At 41.6% G+C, this 19610-nt stretch overlaps 1 protein-coding gene across 1 annotated transcript in view; it reads right to left on the reverse strand.

Moving 5' to 3' along the window:
• Positions 1-9656: 9656 nt before the first annotated feature.
• The window catches only part of LOC147627107 (NAP1-related protein 2-like), a 10656-nt gene continuing 702 nt past the window's right edge, over positions 9657-19610 (reverse strand). The window contains exons 2-10 of the mRNA XM_086815683.1: positions 15688-15810; positions 15377-15427; positions 15210-15281; positions 14987-15100; positions 14673-14731; positions 10914-10974; positions 10571-10627; positions 10420-10491; positions 9657-10191 (exon numbers count right to left, since the gene is read on the reverse strand). Coding sequence (XP_086671809.1) covers positions 10132-10191; positions 10420-10491; positions 10571-10627; positions 10914-10974; positions 14673-14731; positions 14987-15100; positions 15210-15281; positions 15377-15427; positions 15688-15810 — 669 coding nt within the window. The 3' untranslated portion in view covers positions 9657-10131. The remainder of the gene's footprint in view (positions 10192-10419; positions 10492-10570; positions 10628-10913; positions 10975-14672; positions 14732-14986; positions 15101-15209; positions 15282-15376; positions 15428-15687; positions 15811-19610) is intronic.

A 19610-nucleotide genomic window follows, 5' to 3' on the forward strand; every position in this document is an offset into this window, starting at 1 on the left:
GAGCGGAGAGGTCAATCGAGGACTTAGCCTCATCCTTTTTAGGTGCTTTGGTCTCCTCCATCACTCCAGCAGCAAGGGTATCCTTTTCAGTCTCTAGCTTGTCTTGTAAGGTTGTGAATTCCTCCTCTGGAACTAGGGCTTGCTCCGCAGTCTCAACCACAGTTTCCTTGATCAAAGCAACTGTTTGCGAATAGATTCTCCAAGGGGTAATATAACACTATCTAGGTGAGGACCGAAGGTGGACGTATCAAGGTCCACCTCATATCACGTGCATATAATGCCCAAGCATTCATCCATTCTCAAGCCAGCTGCCTTTTCAAGGTCATGAAGAAATAAGTATTCTTCACCTTCCACCACAATGGTACTCAAGAAATTGATCTTAAGCTCTGGCAACACCTTGCTCTCCTCGTGTGGGAAAGATGGCCCTGCATCCTTTACTACAGTGGGTTGTTCAGCTGTTGCAGATTGTGCACCCTTTAGAAAGTGCTCTGATGCAAGCTGCTCTTCCCTTCACTTCCTTGTCATCCTTCAAATACCCTGCCAACTGCAATGCAGGCATCTCTACCTCCTCATCCGAATCCTCATCTCGCTGATGAGGAACGCAAAAGTGGCGAGCCACGAGAGGAACCTAGTTCCTAAATTGCCCTTCCCCAACCTCTTCACCTCTCCTGTTTATTGAAGGTACAGTAAGCTCCTGCGGGGATGCAGATGTCGATGAAGCGTTCAAGGCACTGGATGTAGGGATGGGCATATTATTGAATGAACTTAAGCAGCTCAACAGGCACCCACCATCGATCACTGGGGCAATGGGGAAAGGAGATGGAGTGGGGAGCCAAGTATTGCTCCATGTATGCAATCTCCGTCTCATAATGTTGGGATGCAAGGGTGAGCGACTTTTCAAAGTCGACTTCACGAGCGAACATGACAAAGAGCTCGCTCTTGCCCGCCCACGGGGTGGTGGAGAGGAACTCACAGAACTTGTCAAAGGGGGTAGCCATGTGAATGCAAAGAGATAGTGTGAGCTCGTGCTTGGTTTCTGTCACGTGAAAATGAGAAAGAAGGCACCTTTGGCTATTTATAGTTAAAATTTAAAGTTTGGCCTTTTCACACTAGACCGCTAGACAAAAAAATCACAGTTTGCAAAAATATTAAGATTTCAATTAAATAGGTTAAAAAAGAGCCTGCTACAAAATTACAAGCATGTCATCTAATCTAAAATTGTTATAATGTCTTCATTTTTTGCCGCTCTTGTGACATTTACTTCATGTTGATCTCCATCTCCTTGTTGACTTGAAAGCTTGTCATTGCCTTCACCTCGATCCTGAAACTCTTGCCCCTCACGTGCATCAGAACAGAGGCTATTTTCCCATATACCCAGTTCATCTTCAAGCTCTTCCACATGCCTACTATGTGTTGGTAGGGCTATGCACCTTGCTCTGCTGAAAATTCAAGGTCCCCCATTTGCCATGATTCTGAGACCATGGTTGTCCCCTCCTTACGCTTCCCGATCTATAAAAATATAGAAAGTGGCTCAATAACTAGAAAGTGTAAGGGTTAATTCTAGACATGTAGTGGAATCAGATATACCTTTCTTCTCATCAACTTGAAACTTGACTCTTCCACATTGTCAAAGCCCATGATGCTAAAGTGTTGACAAGGTCTACTAGGCTCCAATGCTTGCTTGCTCTGCCACTCGCTCAATCCATCCATTTTTCATCATCACAGCTACCTCAATAGAGACACAATTTCTTCTTTTGAGGCGGCTTGAAGTGGGATCCATGTCCTGTGCTTTTGCATCCATCTTTGGTAGTGCAAACGCATGTACAAAATAGAGCGTGCCTTCAAGAACCTGAAAGACACTGTAGAATCTACTAGATTGCACTTGTACACATCACCTTGATGTGACCCCTCATTAACCTCCCAACCCTCTCCTAGTAATCCTTGAATGAGGTCAGACCGTACCTCCTTATTACAAATATACATTGTTTTTGTTTGGTGCATTGGCATATGGAATTGAACATGTGCACAAAACATGTAAAGGACAAAACCAATTTAGCCCTACTGACCTATATGCCTTTGAAAACTTGAGTGATGTCTTGATATCACTTACCATCTTAAACTTTAAGCATAAGATGGTCCAAGCATCAGGTTTGGGCCATTCGGAAATTGTTAAGAGGGGGGTTGGGGGTCTCTTCTAGCTTGCCAAATAAACCTGGTTTTTTATCTACAAAATATGAGTGAGAAAAGAAAAAGATATTGTTCTGTACAAGATCACTTGGGCTTTGAGATACAAACATTGCCTCTCCAATGGATGCATGCATTTAGCATAGAAAACTCCAATGGATGCATGCATTTAGCATAGAAACTCCAGTGAGGCTTTGGAGTGGTTGTTCCTCAACATAATTAGAGGGGAAAATATATGCAGAGAGACATAAGAAAATGGAGAATCATAAGAAAATTTGAAACAAAAAATCCAATATTAGTATGTTGTTAAAGCTGTGTTTATGTTACACTGACAATTTGAAGGAAACCTTGGTCGTTGGCCTTGAATGTATAGGTCTCCAAGGGTATACACATGTTGCACTATGGTACGCAGTCCTTCCTTCTTAGTATGCTTGAAGCCTTGTAGCCGCCCCTTCCAATGATGTAGCATATCCCCAGTTTTGACGCACTCGATGTGGTCCCTTAGATCTTGGCTGCATGTAGACCCAAGCCCCAACCCTGAATCTTATTGGAGCCCAAACTCCATTCTCATCTCTTGTGTTATGTAGCACAAGCTCTTCCACCTTCTCCCTAGGTCTTCTCACATCACTGGTGGAAGAGGCCATGGTGGTAAGAAAAGAGAAGAAGGGATAAGAAAAGCTTGTTTTACAACAGAGGAGTGGAGAGGAGAGAAAGTTCAGGGTTTTCAGTGCAGCAATGGAAAGCTTAAAAGAGGGTTAGAGTTTGAGAATGGGCTTCCTGAACCTAGAGTAGACTAAAGAGGGATAGAGTTTTTGCAGCAGCAATGGAGAGGGAGGGAGCTTGAGAGAGAAAGAGAGGGAGATTGAGGGGGAGGGAGCTTGAGGAAGGAGGGAGAGCTTGAGAGGGATGGAGTTTCTGCGCAGCAATGGAGAGCTTAGAAAAGGAAGAAAGAGGGAGAGGGAGCTTGAGACTAAGGGAGCTTGAGACTAAGGGAGCTTGAGGAGGGAGAGCTTGAGAGGTATGGAGTTTCTGCGCGGCGGCAATGGAGAGCTTAGAAGGGGAAGAAAGAGGTTCAAAATGAGCTTTCTAAACCTAGAGTATGTTGGGGGGAAGTTTGAGAGAGAAAACATACTTTTGGAAAAAAAAAAATCAATTTTTAGGGTTTTTAATCTGCGCGATTCTAGGTGGGAGGACCTCTAAGTTTGGGCCCAAAAGGTAGGGGGACAAGAGTAGTAATTAGGCCCCATTAGCAAACCAAAGCCTAGGTCCCCTCCTAGGGTCAAAGAAGTCAAAAATGTGCACCCAGCCCTCTTCCTATTGATCCATTCCTAATCAAAACTTAATCCAAGAGGCCCTCTTTGGGTCCAAAAAAATCCTAATGCTTTATGGTGGCTACAATAATTAGTCCATACTTTATTAGGTATACCTATCCCATCCTCACATTCTCCAGGCTCACGTCTATAGGTTCACCTGTCTAGGCCCATGGCTCATGTGTCCACACTCATAGCTCACATGTCCGGGCTCGCATGTCTGAATTCACATTTATTTGCATGGGACTGGGGACGCATGTTCCCTATTCGAGAGTTAGTTTAGCTTGGTTTTTGGTAATTCTTACAATTTTTAGACTTGATGGGGTGAGATTAAGGATCCTAATCTTAATTAATGATTTTAATATAACTCATTAAGTATTTTTTATTGTTTTTAGATGATTTTGCATGCTTCTACTCTACCAATTCAATAATGCACGAACAAAAATTAACAATTTCACTCTAATTCAACCTAATGGAGCTCAATGCTCATGTTTTCAAAGTGGATTCCACTCTTAATCGTAATTGCTAAGCTAATCCTTGGATCAAAGCAATGAATTAGAGTGAAATTAATAATTTTACTCTATTTCAACTTAAGGGAGCTCAATGCTCATGTTTTCAAAGTGAATTTCACTCCTAATCACAAGTGCTAAACTAATTCTTGGATCAAAGCAATGAATTAGAGTGAAATTAATAATTTTACTCTATTTCAACCTAAGGGAGCTCAATGCTCATGTTTTCGAAGTGGATTCCATTCCTAATCACAATTGCTAAGCTAATCCTTGGATCAAAGCAATGAAATCTAAGCCTCTTGGGCTTAAATTTTCTTATAAATCACCAAAAAATCAAGGTAATAAATGAACATAGATTTCTCTAATGCAAAATAAACTTCACATAAAAATCAAACACATCCAATGCTCTAAAATCGTATGTTTTTTGGAGAGTGATCTCCTAATCAACATCAGGCAATATTGGGTAATCTCAATAGCTTGAAATCGATGGAAAACAAAGCTAAGCCCTAGGCTAGTCCCCGGTAGTCCAAATATGTTCAAGTCAAGAGCTTACCTTAGCCTTGCCAAAGGATGTGCCATTAGGTCTTACCTTCGACCGCAAATGCAACTTCCCATTGTGGTTGTGCTACCTCATCTGTCATGTCCTCACTTCATTATCACATTGGAATGCTCCTTGCGCCAAAGGAGTGAAGGGAGAGCTTTCAATGCCTAGATAGATGCAAGAAGAGATGGTCCTTTGCGAACATTGGCAGGGGAACAAGAAGCTATTTGCAAGAAGAAAACTTATAATCAAACCTATTTAGCATGCATCTGTTAAGCAAGCAAGATTCAAAAGCATACAAGTAAGCAAAAAGATGAAAGAGGGAAAGCTCACAAGTAAACTATTGCAAGGGAATGATTATGTATTGCCTATTGTCAAAAATGACTTATATACAAGTGACTATTTTCACACTAAGCCAACCAAACTTAAAGATGCTCCGGCCTCTATTACTAGTCTTTATACACTAAATCCGAGAATTTTCCTATTTGACATTAAGCTCACGGTAAGAGACTTCTTTATATGTTCCACCGCCCTCTTACCTGCGCGAGTAAGATTGAAAGCACCTAACAGTAGGTCAAGCAAGCCAAACCATGTCAACCACTGCAGTTGTTAACATTACTGTCCTCATAGTAGGGCTCCATGAGAGAGAGAGAGAGAGAGAGAGAGAGAGAGAGAGAGAGAGAGAGAGAGAGAGAGATTAAAAGGGAGGAAAAATGAAGGTAATGTGAAAAAGATGAGAAAATACCTAAAAGAAGAGTACTAGGTGGGAGAAGTTAAGGGAAGACAAAATGAGGGTGTTCCGCATGATAAAAGGTGCCAATACTAAGGTCAAATATGCTGATTAGACATGAACTAAAGGTCTATATTGACTATTAAAGAGACTGGTTTCCAACACTCAAAGATTAAAACCCAACATCTTGATGAAAAATCATCCTTGGCTTGGAGCTTCAAGGAAACAGTTAAATGGTGTCGTGGGCCGTGATATGCATAAGGATGTGCCTAGGCCTTATTTGTTGAATTAGAAGCTACTTAATAAGGAGTTGGAGACTAGACTAGGTTATAAGTGATTTATGGACACCGGATAAGTGTGAACATCCATAAGTGAAGTTATAAAGTCAAATATCTACACTCAATACACTTTAGCATACTCGTTTTAATTTTGAGAGCTCTCTTGTCCTCTTTCCTTCTTGCGGTACTTCTTTCCTAGAGTGCTCAAGCTCTCATATGAGCTCTTATCATGTTAGTTTTTACATGAGTTCATGGATTAGCTTGATCTTCAAGATGTGTGTGAAAATTTTGCATAGGGTTCTCTTGAGTAAAGGAGCAAGCTTGTGGTTGAAATCTCATACTAGGGTGGAGTAGTGGAAGGAAGTGGGTCTAGGAAGAGAAAAGAGAGATGAGAAGAAGAGGAGATAACAAGAGGAAGTGTAGGGCTAGAGAGTGAAAATGTGGAAAGGGCTATGAGAGTCCAATGGAAGAGAAATCTCCATTATATCTTGCCTTATGTAGCTTGGATAGAAATTTCACAAGGAACCATAGTCTTGAGGGTGACGGAGAAGACAGTGGAAGAGGCTTGGTTTTCTCTCCACACAAACTTGGATCACACACACTCTCCACAAAAGTGTACATCATTATTCACAAATTTTTCAAATTTGAGTTAACACATCATCATACAAAATTGAGTGCCACACACTCAGAAAAAAGTGTGACATGTCGTCACACACCACTTGAACACTATTTTATATCACATACCTCTTTCATACACTTCATTTTGTATCTACACACACACACATACAGACAGTCACCCACGTTACAAGTAAAGAGTAAACATGAACACTTGGATTCATCCGAGACCGTGAGCACTCCTGCAAGAAGACAAATTAGCCATTTGTTAGAGTTGGTAAGAACGAAAACAAGAGAGAAATCGTAGTAGTAGTGAAAGTAGAATCCATGTATTGGTATCCCCTTATGCCTAGCACAATGGACCTCGATAAAGAGTCTCAAAAACGAACGTGTTCGTCTCTGACCTCAACCCGAAAAACAAAAACAAAAAAGTGGACCTTGATAAAGAGTAGCAACCAGAGAGGAAAAGATATTTGTGCACCCGTGAAACCGAGTTAACACAACCCACAATACTAATAAAGTACAAATGGTTAAAGAGACTAAGATGTTGGTAAGAAACAAGGATAGTATAGCATTAAAAGCTTGAGTTATCACATGATTATGTTTAAATCAAGAAAGTGTTTAACATGGTAGAGATGTGTGGTACCTTATTAGGATATTTGAAAAGAAATTGTAGAAAGTAATTGACTAAGTACAAGCTTCAGAAACATAGAACTGTATGGATCCATTAATATCAAATAAGGTAAGAGTAAGCATCATGTAAACCTTGAAAATGCATCTACTTTAGATTTTCTTTATGCTTAGAGTAAATGTGCATGTGCCTATGTATAACTATATTTGAAGTGAGAAATTAAAAAGTTTAATAGGATGATGGAATTTATATTGAAAAACACCATTTAGAGAGTGTCGACATGGTTTGTAACTGCCATTGTGTAGATTAAAGGATGTGCTTCACTAGGAGAAAGCATGGGATACCTTCAGAGACAAGAGGAGTCTTGGCCCCTCCTTGAGTTGTAATAGCACTAGTAAACTTAGATGACTAAAGGGGTCCTAATATAGCTATTGATAGCACTGATGGTTTAGAGTGAGGAAGCAAGTAAAATCTTCTACAAAACATAGAGGGCCGTGCACAATAATGCAATTGTTTAGAGTGCTATTAGCAAGTTACAAAGGATGTGCTTTGAGTTATGGACAAGTGCTACATGACAATGAAAATGTTTGGGGCATGACAAGTGCTATATATATACTCTTTTGAAATATAAAGCAACTCGTGTACAACAAAAGATTTTCTACATATATATATATATATATATATATATATATATATATATATATATATATATATATATATATATATATATATATATATAATCTTTCAAAATATAAAGCAACTCATGTACAACTATGGAACGCTTCATGCTTAGCAACTCACCAACTCACCATAATTTAGCAAGGTGTCTCTATATAGTCACACCCCAAACATTTTCATTGTCACACATCACTTGTCCATAACTCAAAGCACATCCTATGTAACTTCTATGACACATGATACATGTTTCAAAACAACCAAATAAAAATGATGATGTATGTGTTTATTTAAACCAAGGTTAGGTTTGAAGTAAAGTATATTTACTTATTTTGTTACCTTGTTTTTATTATGTTTAGCAATCACCTAGTTGCTCCCTACAAATGGAATGCAAAAGAGCTAAATTACACCCTTAAAGAGAAAGGATAAGCAAGCGTGTTTGAGAATGTCTCAAGTGGTGGTAACCCAAGTATCTTGAGACAATACACGATTTATGAATTCAAAGTACTCATAGCCATGCAAAGACGCCTAATTCCAAAACTTCCTTTGCAATGGCTTGAATTGACCTATCAACCTGAACAACCAATTTTACAACAGTACCTTCAGCTCAAAAATTGACGCAACATTGCTATGCCTAAATTTTGAGACATTGGGAACAAAAATTACATATAGAGGCATAAATTTACCTTCGCGAAGCCAGTTTTGTAAGACAACCATGTTTGAAAAATCTAAAGCAACTATCAAATGTTGTAATGATCTCACTTTTGAAGAAAGACAAATTTATCCTCAATTTAGCCTCATAAAGACATTTATCGTCATAAAGAAAACTTGGAAGCTCTAAAGAACATAAACGAACAAGAAAACAAGAACTAATTGTTGCCTACCGCATAAAGCATACCCCATAACCACATTGAAACCCATCATTTACTACCCTCTGCCTTTGATATCCAACACTCAAACTTGCTACACTGTGGACTCCCACTTCATGAGCATTCTGATGTGGGTAAAGCTTGGGAAAAAAACAAATCTGCCTATTCAATCTCAAGAGCCAAGGACCTCCGGCTTGAGTAGCCAACACAGGTAGCTAATCTATGCACCAAGATGCAATAATTTAATCTTGTGCTCACTCCAAAATGCCTTGAGCATGTTTTAACATTTCCTATACAGTTAAAACCACCAAAAAGACTCCATATCCATGCTACAATACATATTGGATTCAAGAAGGTTGACTTGGGACACCTTCAAACCCTAAACAAGCTCAATGATTGGATGGCCCTCTTCCACAAATAAAATTTATACAAGCTCCATCAAGACAACCAAATTCCCAATGTTCCTCTATTTTAATAGCAATGTATGAGGAGAAGTTGGGGGACTAGCCAATCAGGTCTCTCACCTTTGAATTTCCACAGTGCCAGTTCTAGCTCCTCCTAACCAAGTTCTAGCAAGATATCAGAGATTCGCGTAGTACAGCTGCATGGCACACATGGAGAGCTCAATGCAACCAAGCCATCTAAGGCGCCCTCATCTCTTTCTCCTGTAGGCATACCTTCTCGTTCGTATCAATGGAAAAGCTCTTGCTATTTCCCAAACTTAACAGACCAAAGAGAGACCTTCACTCCACGAGGGTCTACTCACAAAACTTCAAATTATAACTTCATCATGGATAAATTAGAGTGTGTGCTATGGCATCCCTCCTCTCGATCATCAATTCCAAGAGTAAGGAATGGCTCAAGCACAAATCTTTTTAGTCTTGACATTATAACACTACACTCAGGAGGTGAAGGGCAAAATAGGCCATGAGAGCACGCGCAAATAGAAAGTCAATGTTATTTCCTAAACAAAAACCAAGGTGCACGCTTTACTCCATGCGTCTTCCTCTAAAAGCTTCAAAACATGGACTCCATCAGGCCACATGCTAAGACATCTGCACTTACGTCATTGACGCTCGAGAGAAGGTGCACATAATAATGCATAAAGATAGGTCACCTTATCAAGCTGAGTTTCTATCACTTCTCCGCATGGAGGGTATTTTCAACCATGGTGGAGGCTAGCACTTCAGAGTACTCAACTCAACATTCACTGGTTGGGCAAATTGAAGCGCTTTGGATGGGCGGAACTTGTACAAAGTCTTCAAAAGATATCAATGTCAGCTAAAACAACAGAGAAAGAGATATAACCCATAATTTCTAAGACCATAATCTAGATTATGTATCACCAGCAATGCTGTTAAAATACACAAAATGAGGTGACATGGCCCCAGCTCTTCATTCAGAGGAACAACACAATCCCCACATTTGGCCAAGTTCACAGCTGATAACCACATCCTAGGTAGGAAAATGAAAACAAACTATTAAATTGCCTAACGAAGTGTCGTATTGATTCATCCCAAACTTCCTGGTAGCGTAAGGCCACAAACTGAGAAAAACTACAGCCCCTCTGAGTTGTTTAAGTTACAGAAAGCAAAAGACCTGTAGCTTTACCTGCCTCAATATACAGCCTGTAAAGAGACCTCCAAACCAGCGATACCCAGTCTATACTCTTTGAGTCATCCTACTAACCCAACTGGTAAAACCCAACGGTACCAGGAGACTAGATAACATTCACAGTCCCAATTACATGGAACATATATTGCTCACGAAGTTGTCAAACAAAACATATCTACTCATCGTCATCCTCATCATCAGGCTCCTCTTCACCATCATCCTCAGCACCATTGCCCTGCATGCACACACAATGACCCTGTCAGGAAGAGAAATACACTCCTTAGTGCAACGAATTGAGAACTCCCATGGAAGAGGGGAGGAGGAGGGGGGAGGGTGGTGTAAGGCAAGCAGGCTCTCAGGCCTTGACCACCGATACATGCGTGAGACGTAAAGCCCCTATGCTTACCGCAAGCTGGGTATAGCTGCATATGCAAAACTAACTGATTAGTGATCTTCTCTTTACCTGATCTTCATCGTCGTCGTCGTCGTCTCCAGCATCCTCATCATCAAGCTCATCGTCGTCATCATCAGCCTCCTGTGAACTCAGGATGAAACACTAATATAGAGCTACAAATAGTGAAGCTAAACAAGACTAAAATCCAAAGAGCTCTCACATTATTGAAGTACTTCAAGGGATTTGGCCACAAGTCCTCTTTTATTATCTCTGCTACCTGGGCGATGCCAAAGCTTACATTGTCAAACACTAAAAGGCAAGGCACAAGAGTTCATATTAACATATTAAACCTAACAATAGTCCATCAAAACACAGCACTCAAAAACCATGCTATCGAGTTTGTTTTGCTGCTACTGAGCGAAGACCTCCAAAAACCTGTGCCATACTTTGTCACATAGTTCCAATTCGAAGGCATGTTACCTACATAACACATCTTAGTAGACTGTAGCACGTACTACTCTATAAAAATGTTTTGGGTGATTTTCCTTTTAGATGGCAAATACCTCATCATGAACACCGTCTGAAGATTCCTTCTGATCTGTGTCACTGAACCACTTGAAAAAACTGCACAACACAGGCCACCGGTTCAGGTTTCTAATTCGTACTTGCAACAGGAAGGAAACAACAATGAATATGTGGTGCTTAATTTAACACTGAATGCAGCTGAACGCAGACGTTTACTTCACACGAAAACTGCTGTTGCGAAACTGCAGTTCCAAGTGGAAGCCTTGCTGTACTTGCTCCAGCCCGAAGCCTACTGATTAGGAACATGCAACAATGCTTGACACAGGAGAGAAATGAGTTGTATTTTCAGTATATTGATATGGTACAATAAGATGTATGTCGGTACAACTTCCATGGCCTTTGGCCTTCCCAAGACAGAATTCTCGACCAAAAGAGTGCCTAATGACTGACTATGAGCTGCCCTAAGAGTGGGGGTCAGATGACCTATGAGTGAACTGTTGCTTGCTATTGATAGGCCGATGGAGATCCCCTACAGCAATCTGACTGCTGATAGCCAGCAGAGGCAAGCACAAAAAATCAAAATATTATATACTCATGCTGACTTCCCCTGATTGGTGTCAAAAGACCGGGCCGACTGGGCACCTAAAGCATGTGCATCTTATTCCTTGCTTGAGCCTAAATCTATATATACCTAGATGAATCCAGGAACATGCCCAAATTCACCTTTTAGGAACGTGCATGTTATATACTCATGGTAGTCAACCCACAGGACTATATAACTATCAACTCCATTATGCGTAGTATGGACTAGATACTACCGACATCCCCACTAACGTCATTAGTGCCCAATAGTGGGTGTAGAACTCTATATCAAGATATGCTCTCACACACACACACACATAAGAGCATATATTCACACACAGCCGTACGTAACCGACATCTGCTGCCTAACCAGGGATTAGCAGGGGGACTAGCATGTCCACGTGTGTGCACGTGACAACTGCCATGCTGGCTACTTCATATGCTGTTCAAAAGTAGGAGCGACTCATCCATGGGTAAGGACATGTTCCTCTTTGGACAAAAACCCTAAAGCTGCTCGTACCTACCATGTACAACAAATTATTAAAAATAAAGCACCCATTGCATTGGGAAAACAGTGTTTTTGGACGAGTTTGTGGGCTGATGTTTTTGGCTGCGAGTAAGGGCAACTTGGCTACATTGTTCGGGACCTTTTGAACGTATTTTCTTGGCATAAAGGGATGCAGGTTTGTGTATTGGAATTAGCACAAGACTCTGCGAGAGTTCTATGCTAAGAGGATCAGAGGTATGAACATATTGGGCATGCTATTACTTCATGTTTAGCCATGTTGTACTCAATTGAACTCTTCCTTGAATGCGAATAAAGAAATACCGAAAGGGGCGCCAAGCTTTAGGGCCAACAGGTGTCGTTTTCTTATAGGAGCACTCTAGCTCCCTTTTGACTGTTTTCTTTGCTGATTTGCAGCCGTATTATTGCGATAGTTAGTCTACCACACTTTGGTTTTCCCTAAAGGCCGGTTTCACTCTTCGTCAATCATTGCCACTGCTGCCAGCCACTAGCATATTGAATATTGATATGTGCATCCAGAAAGAATTTTGCAACAACATGCACTCTTGGAGGGCTTAAGTCTAAGTTTCAACACATAGGAGCCACGACCCAGTGGCATGAATTTGCTGTCAGGTTCAAATAAGAGACCCAAGACAAGACACCATATGCATCCAAATCCTCTTAGGTGTTGTGGCGTCACTGAAGAGGTAAGAACAGCAGCGTCAAAAAGAAGCGCAAAACTTTGCTGCAGCCATGTCTCAAAGGAGCCTTACAAATTAAAAGGTAAATCCTTTAAAGTGTACATAATGAGCTGACTAACTTTACTAGATGACCTACAGACACAGGAAGACATTAAGGTCTAGTATGAACTATGATGGAAACCTCCGGGGCTAACTTTAAAGACCAGGTGCATCAGACTCTTCATTCATCTTTGTGCATCCGTTCAAAAGGTTGAGGCATGCAGTATTATTGATCAAGAGTCCTCATCCACCAGACTTTGTTTTGACAAAATTTGTTTTAAGAACATTTTGTACGTTTCAAAACTAGTTTAATTCAGCCCTATTTTTTATGTTCTTTGAAGGCCTCATCTGTTGGTGCACTCATAAAAAAGGCATACCTGCTTCTTCGCTTGTGTAGCTGCAATCCCTTGGTCGTGCTGATTTGTGTGCAAAAACTTCCCACAAAGGCCTTCTTGGGCCCGGTGCACCTTAATTCCAAGGGTGATAGCATCAAATTTTGCATAATTTGAGCTTTTCTTTTTTTTTAATTCAAATTTGAGTTTTTTTGCCAAGCTGCACAAAAAACCCTTGGTCATGCTGATTTCTGTGCATAAACTTCCCACAAAGGCATTCTTGGGCCCTATGCACCCTAATTCCAAGGGTGGCAGCATCAATTTTGGACAATTTGAGCTTTTCTTTTTTTTTTTATCAAAAATAGAGCATTTTTGCAGACGCGTCTTTTTTTCTTCACCGTCCCTTGCTCTATGATGCCATGTGGAGCCACGTAAAAACCCCCATACCAAACGCTTCAAACAGATAAGGAAGTGTTTTTGCAAACGTGTTACTAACACTCCAACACTTTCTCGCCTCGCCGTGTTGACCACCCCCTCAAACCATTCTGGAGATCCAAAACCTCACCAATGGACACAAAGACCCACACCCTCTTTGGGTGTGAACAGCCCTTATTAGGTTTTGGTCAAAGGATAGGACTTGATGCCTATAAAAGCACATACTTGGGTGGTTCTGTTAACAATGAGCATCATTTGAATTGTGCAATCTCTCTCTTGTTTGCCACCACATCCCTCTCTCTCTCTCTCTCCCCCCCCTCTCTCTCTCTCTCTTTCTCTCCACCACCTTATCATGGCTTGATCTTCCATCCCTCTCTTTGCACATGCTCCATCCTGGCACCATGAATGCTAACATGGTATCACAGCCACCTTAGCTATGCTCCATATGCCTTCAATGCCGTGTTTTTTGGAATTGTGCGTTTCTCATCAGAAGTGCCACCATCATCACCATCCATGCTAAATTTTTTCTCTGAATTGTGCGCTTCTCATTGGAGTTTCCACCACATCAATGGCTACGTTAAACCATCTCTGATGTAGCTGACCCAGCCTCTATCTGCCGCCGTCTGCACAGCTTGCCAACATCATCTGCAACCCAACAACCTACACGTTGCCATAGCCAGCACAAAACCCTTGCTTTCTCTCCGTGTAGAGTTTTCCACTTACAGTATACTTGATAGAGATTACTTCAGGAGCTTCCAAGGTTCTCCTCCTCCCTGAGGCAGGCTCCATTCTTGTGCAAAATGGTACTTTTTCTCATTTTGTGAACGACACATATAAGGTTCTTGTGAAACATCTAAATGGCCACTATGCGCCCTTCATCCTCAGCCCCTTTTATCTCGTAAACTTTACAGAGCCCCAGCCAAATCCTTATGGGGAAGATCTCTTTCTCTTTATCATCCCTCCAGAGGACCTACCTCCTCACTTTGCTTTGGTAATCCCCCTCTGCATTACTGTCAGTTACTCTACACCATTCTGAGTTTCCTGTTTCTTGACATGGTCTCCTGAACACACACCTATAAAACTATGATATACAAGATAGCTACTAGAAAATGTATCCTACAGGTATTATGATACAATACATATTTGAATGCTTCTAAAACTTGGCTGCACCCACTGATCCAACACCACAAGAAACTTACAGACCTCTCCTCTGTAAAAGGCCGCTTGTTCCCTTCTTTTTCTTGTATTCCATTTGTAAAATCCTGTAAGATACATAAACAATAACAATACCCTTTTAGGTACAAGTGACGAGCATCAGTGTGTGTTTTCAACCAGAAAAAATATAGCAAACAAACTAGATGTAGCAGAACCAGAAATATATCCAAACACAGTTTTCAAGAGCCATTCATCAAAACTAATTAATCAGATCTTGGCAGAATAAACTGTGCAGAATTTAAAGCAGCTTGTGTGTAAGTCATTTCCACAATTTACTTCAATTTTGGGCAAAAAAACAATACCATGCCATCCTTCCAGCGAGGTTGGGTACCCGATATTGAAGTGGTGCCTTCATCAGAAAAGCGGAAAACCTTCACCAGCTTACTATCCTCAAAATAAGGATTAGGCTGAAAAGTCTGCCATGTAAGAGCCACAATTTTCAAAAATTGCAACCCTTGTAGATACCACATACAGAGTGAAAATCAGACAAACACGACAAAGCACATTCAATAAGAATCTCCTTACAAATGTGATACTGTAACCAGATTTCACGTCCTTAAAATCCTCCACATCCAAAGATTGGAGGTGCTTGAAAACCTATCAATAAAGTAGCAATTTCTTCTCAATAGGTATTTTCGATTCAAAACTATTTCGATCAGGCACCGGCTACTCAAGAAATCCAACAAGTTTACCTGCTGATCTTCTTCACTCAGGAGCTCACAAAGAGCAGGATGGCTGAGAAACTGCGAGCGAGCACTAATTACTTCAGTTGCTCACATCCTAAAATTCACAAAATAAAATTGGAATATTTTCAAGCCTTTCTGATTACCATAGCAAGCAGAGCAGCACACCACTCAAAGAAAAAACATCCTGAATGCAAGCTTTAAATACTAAATGCTACAATGAGAGCAACTCACATGCAAAAGACATGTCATTAAACAATCAAATATTATTCTTCATCAGACAGCCACAGAAACTGTTAAAATAAAAGTTCAGTACATACTGCAGTTAACCAGAAATCAGGTATCGCCTGGATTATTTCATTTCTTTTGTGATATATAGGCCTCCGAACTTCATTGTATTTCTGTTCAACTTCAAGCACCTTGTCACTAGCTTCTTCATTCACCTGCAAGTAATTGAGTAGGTATCACCTAAAAAGTTTAATCTTGAAACACCAGAAACAGCTAGTTTTTTTTCAAGAAAATATTATCGTTGGATTCTACAATAGTCCACAACTGTGCTACCAGGTACTTCACCTCCAAATAGACCGTGCGAGTGCAAGCCAACACGAAGAGATCATACACAACCTTTGCAAGAAAAAGTTAAAAAGCGAGCAAGACCTGCCAGACTGATACCTGTCTACACCTCCCAATCCAACTCATTCTGAAAAGCATATGGTGTAAGTATAATGAAAGCCTCTGAACTCTTAGGGCAGTAGAGTGAAAAGGTTGCATAAGTTTCCATGCAGTATCTCAGCCTCAGCCTTTTCAATGTTGCTGACAAGAGTACGGGTACCAATAAAGTTTGTAACTATTTGGCCCTCCTCATGATAGAACTCATGCCCGGACACATGGACAAGTTGATGGACACCTGGGAACACGATTCCTAAAGTCGGCATTGGAAAAAGCACCAAGTCTTGGTCAAAAAGCAAAAAAAAAAGCAAAAAAGTCAAACTATGTTGTCCAAAAGCTGAAGGCACCATTGGAAAGAGGACATCAAACTGGACCAAAAACCTAAAAGCTACTCTTTCAAAAAGCATCTCCAAGGCCGAAAAGCAAGGCCCTGAAGTTGTAAAAGCACAAATCAAGAACTTTGGCTATTATTAATAATATTTAACAAAAAGGCAAAAGCAAAGTAAAAGGCAAAAAAAGCAAAAGCATCACTTTTTGACAAAAAGCAAGGCTTCCCAAAGTGTAAAAGAAGCATGAGCCTCTCTTGAGCATCAAGTTGAAGAAGAACCATAGTCACAAGGGACGGGGGACGATAACGGGGCCGGGGGGACGGGGACGGGAAGGGGGCGGCCATATGTAGGGAGCGGGGACGGGGGTAGGAAAGGCACTTAAAAATTACTTTGTCAGTAACACCCACTCGCCTATACGGGCAAAGCTTGCATGTCCATGGCTGTGCACCACCTCCATGAGGGGATGGGGTGTGATCGACCTCGTCCCACCATGTCCATCCCGTCGTCCTTCTACGGGTAGTTGGAACTTGAAGAGCCACTACCACGAGGAGGATGACATGGATGATGGATGCCTCCTTGTCACTTGATAGCTTGAGAGAGAGAGAGAGAGAGAGAGAGAGAGAGTGTGAGTGAGGCTTGAGCCTTGAAAGCTGAGGAAGAAGTTGAGAAGTTGAGTGTGAGGGAGGGTGCGTGGGAGGGAGGGGTGTGTGTGTGTGAAGCTTGAGAGAGAGAGAGTGTGAGGGAGAGAGTGTATCTTGAGAGGCTACAGCTTGCTTGTGTGAGAGCTTGAAACTTGAGACCTTGGCCCTTGAGGCTTGCCGCTTGAGGGGGAGACAGTGCGTGTGTGTGAAGCTAAAGCTTGAAGTGTGAGTGGGAGTGTGTGTGTGTGTGTGTTCTTATAGGGAGGGAGGCAAGAGAGAGGCCAAGGCTAAAGGCCCATGAAAAGCCCCTCCCAAACGGCAAAAAAAAGGTCAAAAATGTGACCATTGCCCAAACAGTAACCTACGGCGTTCCCATGCAGCCGTCCCCCACAACCGCCCCCTCCTAGATTTGTTCCCGAAACGCCATCCCTTGTGAGGGACGCTCAGCTGGGGACGTCCATCAGTCCCCGTCCGTCCTCGTCCCACAATGTTCCCAAGACGGCGTCTCCCCATTCCAAGGGTCCGTCCCCTCCGTCCCCTATGACTATGAGAAGAACCTCTTCATCGCGTTGCCATCTTCGTTGAATCATGGACATTATCTTCTTCATCATCATGTATGAACCAAATCATGGAGTTTTTCATCGTTGCCCGCTAATTTCAGAGCGCCTCCATCAACTACAGTGCCACATCATCACCTTTCCGTACGATTGTACGGGTCCGTAAAGCTATACGGACTATGAGGACATAAAAATTCAAAAACCCTAAAACTGCTCGAAAAACCCAAAAACTACTTTTTGAAGGTTTTGATCGCCCGAAAACCATTAAAACAAGTTTTATATAAGTGTTTCTTGGACATGGAGGACTTGGACATAGAGCTTGGACACGGAGAACTTGGACATAGATCTTGAACATGGAACATGAAGCTTGGACATAAACATGGAGAACTTGGACATATAGCTTGGGCATGAAGCTTGGACATAAAGATGGAAATTGGACATATAGCTTGGGCATGAAGCTTGGACATCAACATGGAACTTGGACTAGGACTTGGACTTGGATCTCGAATTGGACTTTGACTTGGATTTGGATTTGGATTCATTGCACTTGGATTTGGATATTAGATTTGGTACTAGCCCAATGAGAGATACTTGTGGGTCATCCCCGTGATGTGCTCGGCATCAGAGATCTCATGCCTCCACTTCGACATCAACTTGGATATATCCTACATCGGCATATCTATTTGTTTTGTATTCATTGATTGTATTGATCCTAGCCAACGTGCCTGTGGATTGTTCCTGAATAAATTCCTGAAAGGGGACGGGGCTTGTTCCCCGCTCAATGTGGTGTACTATGCAAGATCCCTATTCCCTTCTCTGTCTGCTCTCTCTATATCTTTATCTCTTGGACACATGGTTGAGTCTATCACTGCACGCCCCACTGGGCTTACAAAGTCAATGCAAAATTTGCCTTAATCTCCCAACAAATTGTCTTTAGAGATTGGGGGGGAAATCACTTAGCCAAATGACCCTCCCAACTTTTACACTTAATTTGGTTTCAAGAACCAACATCCAATCACCTAAGCAACACTTCACTATCCAAAACTTTTCCAACCTTGAAGTCTGCTTAATCTTCACTGTCAATGAGTTACCAACACATCACAAGTCAACTGGTTAGCGTAGATTGCTCCCCTACTACATATCTTGCAACAGTTCTACCCATACTTCTGGACTTTGTGGTGCTCCTTTGCCGAACCACACAAAATGTAATCAATCTTTTGCAAGGTCATGACATTGCTACAGCTTGTGTAATGGTGCTTCTGGGCCATTCACCAAGGGCAAAAATACCTACCAAATTACCACACCAATAACTTCCCAACTGCCCAAAATGTAAATGACAATCCATTAAAGGTACTTGTAATATCACAGCCTCCAAGTGAAATAAGACTATGGAGATAGAGTGTATCAAAACCAGGAGAAAATGGGCACAAAGGTGAACACGAACTCTGCCAAAAAGAATAGCTACAGTGCTAACAGCCAGACATGGCAGGAGTAAAATTTTTACCTTGCAAGAAGCAAATGGCATGCTAGACCATTCCTGTATGGAATGACCATTTGGCAATCACCAATGACCTCAATGCTCGTTGAAGATCTGGTTCCCCCCATAGAAGGAAAACAGCCACCACCAGCATACATTCCAGAGCCTTTAATCAGCATTAAATCAATCTTCAACCCAAATATGTTCCAAGATTCCAATCCCTCGGGTTTTTAACCACACCCCCTTCAAGCCCTCCCGTGCCAGAAGTTCCCAGGAGAGAAGGCTTCCTGTTTATTTCTTTCTAAGGCATTGGGATCTCTTGGAAGCTGGCTTACGGCAGCTTTCAACGAGGTCATGCAGGCAGGCACCCATACCATGCATAGGAATGTGTTGGACAATCTCCCTTTCATTCAGCTTGTTGCATGCAGTAGCCTTTAATGAGTGGTAGAGACTCCAGAAGGGGGAAAGTTATGTCCATATAATATGGAGCAGGTCTGTCAAGTCATTGGGATCGAGGGAATGAGGCCGTCAGCTAAATGCCCCAGGAGATTATGGTATTCCGTTGACTTG

Source organism: Cibotium barometz, chromosome 21 (genome assembly GCF_041138505.1).
Source record: "Cibotium barometz isolate CiBa-2024 chromosome 21, ASM4113850v1, whole genome shotgun sequence".
NCBI lineage: Eukaryota > Viridiplantae > Streptophyta > Polypodiopsida > Cyatheales > Cibotiaceae > Cibotium > Cibotium barometz.